The following is a 6,247-nucleotide window of genomic DNA, read 5'->3' as shown; positions in this document are numbered from 1 at the left end:
TACAGGTTGCGTTCGACAAACCTCACCAGTCTACCGGTAAGTAACCGGTTACCTACCGCAGCGTTCCATGATCAACCGGTTACCGCACCGGTTACCATTATAAGCTGTTGATTGGTTGAATGGAGCACGTGATCATTAGCTGTCATGTGATTAACTAACCGGACGCTACCGGTCGTGTTCGTCGAACGTAAGCGCAGTGAACTATTAAAGCTAACGAATTGTTAAAAATATTCAAATAATCTATAAAATTTCTCGAGAATGTTATGATCATTGATCAATCATTGAATATACAAATAATAACATTTATGTGTTAAAAATTCCTTCTTGCCAGTTCTGGCAACTGTAAAAAATCGAAAGTTGTTTACGCAACGCGCAACGCAATAGCCGGCGGCTAGATGCGTGATCTTTGCGTGAACCCGTAAAGTGCCCTGACAACTTCTAGTTTTTCTTCCTCACTTCCTCAAGTTCATAAAACTTAGTATTTCACGGGCAAGCCGAAGTGCCGACTTCTATTTGAACAAACTAAAATGTCTAAGATGTGTGAATTGACTCAAAAAGTTTCAAATGAAGTTGTTTGGTACATTGGATGTATTACTGTATTTTGGTTTCTGTTTGTAATTCTAAGATCATTGTGGCGTGGATTGTATACCTGCATTGTAGCAGATTTAGTTGGAGCTACAGTGAACTGGAAGAAACTTGGGAAATGGGCTGGTGAGTTGTAAATAGTTAGTGCTATTTATAAACGCGTCTGAAAGCTGTCATTCTTAAAATTTAAAAGTGTTACTATATGATACATTTTCTTTTATACATTGCTCAGCTACCTATCATTATCGTGACTAATAGATATATATGCATCATATTGGTAAGACATTAGCAGTATAATATTTTTAATACTTAAATGTGCACTTCTAATGATTGAAATAATAAACAAAGAAATAAATAAAATCTGGATGTTTCAGGATGAATAAATAAACGAGCAAAAAGCCTCTTCACCCATAATCAACTTCCCAGGACGATCATTTGGAATCTTCCAGGATGTATGCTTAAAACTTAATGCTAAGTCATAATACAGAAAAATTTATACATTAAGCAAATTTTTGTGAAAACGGGAAATGCCCACCTTACATTTGCTTTAAAGCATTAATATTTCATAACCATGTGGGGGGAGGGGGGACTATGCATATGGAAATGGTGAGACCTGTAGTTGCTGAATAATAAAAAGCACAATTAGCTATGAACTACCCAATATTTAGAAGTAAACTAAATTGTCTAGCAAAGGAACTTTTATACTATGCAGGGGTGCTTATGAAGGAGGTTCATGGTGCGGGCTGCACCATAAACCAATTTTAGGGGGTGATTTAAAATTTTTTTCTTTTTTAGTAGGTGGCTTTTGTCTTGAAGGGTACCCGAATAGCATTTGCAGAGGGTGCACCATCCCTCTTGTGACAAAAATGATTTTACGTTTACTGTCGAAACTAATAGACTGTTTTGTTCTGGTTTAAAATGCATTCAATAGTTTAAAAATCTGTATACGGGTTGTTTAATTCTTTCGAAAAGTTTTTTCCATCTTCAAATCCTGTGCAGTGGGAAAATTTAGGTGTTTATTTTATATGTTATAGTTCACTTATACAATTAAATATAATGGCAATTGTCCTTCCCTTGAGGGGTTCTACACCGGAACTATTTAAAAAATTGAAGTCCTGAAAATGCAAGTGTAAGTCATCTTTGATGACATCAGAAGAAGTAATGGAGTTCAGCCCCCCCCCCCCTGGAAACCTTTCATAACTGAAGTTAAAAACTGCAATTTCAGCAAACTTTGGTGATGTTAGGAGGAAGGGAGGTTTGAGCAAGCATTCCCCTGACATTTTGTAGCATTAGGGAAAGGGGTGGGGTTCAGGGACTATCATTATTTTAAAAAACAATTTTAGACGACTTGGATATTTAGGGAGGAGGAATTCCAAATATTACCCCAGAATTATTACAAATTGAAGTTAAAAAATGCAGACCTTTGATAAAAAAAAAGAAGGAATATGTTCGGAGAGCACCTCCCACTCCTTGGTTATATCTCTGTAGTTTAGTTGTTTCGAATTAAAATGATGTGATTACGACAGCTCCACTGCCCCCCTCAAGCATCTGCAAATCAGATATGTAGTAAGGGACAAGTAAAAATATCAGTCCCCCTTCCTTCAGGGTTGGCAAAAACCCGGGTTTTTTCAAAAAAGCCCATGGACCCAGGGTTTTTTGGGTTTTTTTAAATAAAACCCAAAAAAACCCAACCAAAGTTGGTTTTTTTTAAATAAATGTGGGTTTTTTTGTCTTTTTTAGGGAAAATGTGGGGTACTTGCAGCGTATTGTAGCGTAAGTATATGGACAAAGTGTAAAAAGTGTCTTCGGGTAAAAAAAGCTGGAAAACTAGTTAAAATTTAGCGTTTTCTGAAGAGAAGTATAAAAGACGAAAAAACCCCAAGAATGGTGAAGTTTGAAGTTTTTTAATTTTCATTATTACCAACAGTTAAGGCAAAGTTACTTCTCAAGTGATAAAATCTATTGTTTGTTTTTAATTACTACATTTTTTTTTTTGCATTTTACTTTATTGTATATCATTTTGTTATGCAAAACTACTGTAGAACCTCAAGTAGTTTAAATCCCTTTTTACGAAATTCCAGCTTAATCAAGACATTTCTTTGAATTTTATGTTGCCTGTTTTTCTATTTCTGTGTACAGAGTAAGAAATACTAAACTTTTCGTAAGATAATGAAAATACTGTACCCGTTCTGTTTTCTGTCGACCGTTTGAAAAATCTGATTATTTCTAAAAAATATACCTTGTGTTTATTCGAGATTTGTGACGTGTTGGTTAACAGAAACTAATTCACGTGAAAGCCTTTTAACTAGATTAGTTTCCTCTGTACAATCTACAAATATTGAGAAAATCAGACGTGACAGGACTTGGTCAATATAATTTGAGTTATTTATTGACCAGTTAAAGAAAAAAGTTAAATACATTTATTTAAAATCTTTGACGTATTTTTTTAATGCCGTTAAGAATTAAGAAATACTATTAAAGTTCAAAGTTCATTTTTTATGTTCATTGTCTATGGTGGTGAAGAACAAATAAAAAAGAAGTTTAAATTGTGAAGTATTTAAATTAATTACTTTTTTAAAAAAACTTCTCAGAAAATTTAAAAAAACCCAAAAGTGGGTTAAATAATGGGTTTTTTTAAGTGGGTTTTTTCAAAAAAACCCATTGGGTCCAACCCAATTGGGTCCAATTCGGCCAACCCTGCCTTCCTTGGGATGATTCTGGATCTGCCCTTGTTTATGATAGTGTATGTAAACTACTAGGATTAAAATAAAAGATGTAATAAAAAATGAATAAACTAAAAAAAAAAAAAAATTTGAATTTTTGGCATCTTGAATTCAAATTATGTTTTTCGCAATCACGAGCGTGTGTGTTTGTGTAGGCGCATGTGTGTGAGTGAGTGTGTGTTGTGTACGTGCGTGTGCGTGTAGGCGTTCGTGTGTGTGTGTGTGTAGGCGTTCGTGTGTGTGTGTGTGTGTAGGCGTTCGTGTGTGTGGGACATGGACGCCACCGCCCAGCAAAAGTGGATTTCGGGGGACAGTGCTCAGGACCAGCCGCGCCGCTGCCGGTGGACGGTGGTGCTGCAGGCCTGGTCCAAGCTGAAAAAGGAACCACAACGCCAACGACAGTCAAATGAAAGCAATAAGCAATCGTGATTGCTCAATAAAATTAAGGACTTAGGAATTAGCATAAAGAGTCATGAAAAACAAAGATTAGATAGCTAGTAAAATTCTAGTCTAATCAAGGAAATAAAATTACCAAAATATCAGAAGCAAAAAATATTTGCATTGTCATTTGTGAGAGCTCCGATACAAAAAAAAAAAAAAAACTTTAGCTAATTTTTGATTAAAAAAATGATCAGTCAAGACAAGGCTTGATGTTAAACTTCTTCCTCGTTCTTCAAATGAGGGTAGAAACTTTTGTGCTGTGTGAAAGATCAGGAAAACTTGGTTGAAAATCCTCTGAAGCTTTTATTTCCGGAACTAAACAAAGCACAAGGAAAAAGATTAATTACTTTTTGTTCTTGTTGCCTTAATATTCCAGTTTGAGTGAAAGACATTTATGAGCCTTTCTCATTAAAATGTTTTTGTCTTGATTAGTTTGCTTTTGTTTCAGATTTTTAGTACGTTATTATGATTCTGAGTTAAATTGTGTTTTCAATTTTTTGCAATCTTGGGTTTTCTGTTGAATATCTGCAAAATTAAAGTATTAAGAAACTATTAAAATAAAATTCAATATTATTGTTTAAATAATTGAAATGCTGTGTGGCACTTTTAATGCTAAGCATTTAAAGCAAATCTTCTAAGTTTTCTCAGATATAAAACTTCTGATGCATCAGTTTATCATTCATCCATCTATATAAATTGTTTAATATTTTGTATTTGGCTTGCGTTTTATTTATATATATTATATATATATATATATCTTTACATAAAAAAATGAATGTTTGTCTGTATGTCATCCATGAACTCAAAAACTACCCGGCAGATTTGGCTGAAACTTTCACCGTTTGTTATTTTTGGTACTGGGAATGTTTTTAGACCAGTTCGAAAAATATCCGATCGATAGTTCCTTATTTATTCCAATTTAAGTCACAATCCATTGGATAAATACGAATAAAATAAATTCGCGTGAAAGATCTCATTGATACGAAGTTAGCTGTTGCCATTTTTCTTGAGTTTGAACAAATAAATTCTTTCTTTATTGTTTTATGGTTTTTCATGCAACAGGGGGATTTAAAACTTTTTCTATTTGATATTTTTAGCGATGGATTGATCTTGCAAACTGCGTGAGTACAAAATTTGAGTATAGTCACGTCTTCACTTGATACCTGGACCGATTATTATGAAAATTGCTATATATATGTATTTTTCCACGGAGAAGGTGCATAATATGCTCACTGAAGCTACTCGCCACCAGGTGGCACTGCAGAGTAGCAAGTTCTGCCCCGTTCAACCGATTGTCATGAAAATCAGTATAATGATGTATTTTTTTGTTGGCGTAGTAACGCGCGTCGGGTACAGCTAGTTAATTTATAAAAATAAAATCAACTGATTTTATTTTTAAAAAATCACTTGATTTAAATTGTGATTTTAATTACGATTTCAATCAACGAACCCTGCTGGCCGGTACACACTTTTAGTAGTCCATTCTTGCATTTCGGTTTTAAATGAGAAACAACTAAAGAAAAAATGCAAAAATATGTAAATCAAAATTAATGAGACAAATGGAGTCAATTAGCTATTTTCAACAAACATGTCTGAATGACTAGGAAGAGAAGGAAAAATAAAATGCTTTCTGTTTACCAATACTGATCAAAGAACTAAGCCAAGAGCCAAGGAAATTTTATCTGTATTGGTGTTTTTGAAGGAATCAGTAGGGTGGCAAAAATAATCTACAGTGAAGCACCGTTTATACGTTTCTCTTTTATACGGTTTTATCAATTATACGTTTTTAAATTGGTCCCTGCAGAGTCTAATACACATTAACCTATACCTATTATACGTTTTTTCATTTGTACGCTTTTTTCATACAGTCCCTTCAAAAACGTATAAACGGTGCTTCACTGTATTATAATGCTGTTAGCTTTTTTTTTTTTTTTTCATTTCTTGCAAAGAAAACCTAAACATTGTAAACAAAAGTCAAAACTTTCTCTCAACAGTTTTAAAAAATGATGCTTAAAATTTATTAAAAGAAAACAGGAATAAAATTTCACTGATATATATATATATATATATATATATATATATATATATATATATATATATATTTTTTTTTTTTTTTTTTCATAAATATTTGAAACTAGAAAATTGCCCATCAAGGTATGACAGGTAAAAGTTGCTTCTACATTTGAATAAGGCAATTGCCTGTTGTTTGGTGTTATTTTGATAGTTGAAATTTTAACCTTAACTCCAGTCGATTAACCCGGAACTCCAGTAGATAGCATTAATTGTCGACCACTTTTTTGTTTCTTCATGCTCCTAAAATGACAGTCTTACCAGTAAAACAGTTCAGTTGGATTTCGTTCAGCCTTGTTAAAATAAAGCATTCCCATGCATGTCAAACATTACCAAGAAATACTATCATAATATGACGCAAGTTTCATTGTTGATGATGTCAGAGCGTTACTTGATCAGTGAATTCGCTATTATATATATGAGGATGA

General features: G+C 33.3%; 1 protein-coding gene across 1 annotated transcript in view; it reads left to right on the top strand.

The window, feature by feature from the left end:
* Positions 1-365: 365 nt before the first annotated feature.
* LOC129229710 (very-long-chain 3-oxoacyl-CoA reductase-B-like) overlaps positions 366-6,247 on the top strand; it is a 31,857-nt gene continuing 25,975 nt past the window's right edge. Inside the window, exon 1 of the mRNA XM_054864073.1 lies at positions 366-711. Coding sequence (XP_054720048.1) covers positions 528-711 — 184 coding nt within the window. The 5' untranslated portion in view covers positions 366-527. The remainder of the gene's footprint in view (positions 712-6,247) is intronic.

This window comes from Uloborus diversus, chromosome 9 (genome assembly GCF_026930045.1).
Source record: "Uloborus diversus isolate 005 chromosome 9, Udiv.v.3.1, whole genome shotgun sequence".
NCBI lineage: Eukaryota > Metazoa > Arthropoda > Arachnida > Araneae > Uloboridae > Uloborus > Uloborus diversus.
This window is presented reverse-complemented; position numbering and strand designations above follow the sequence as displayed.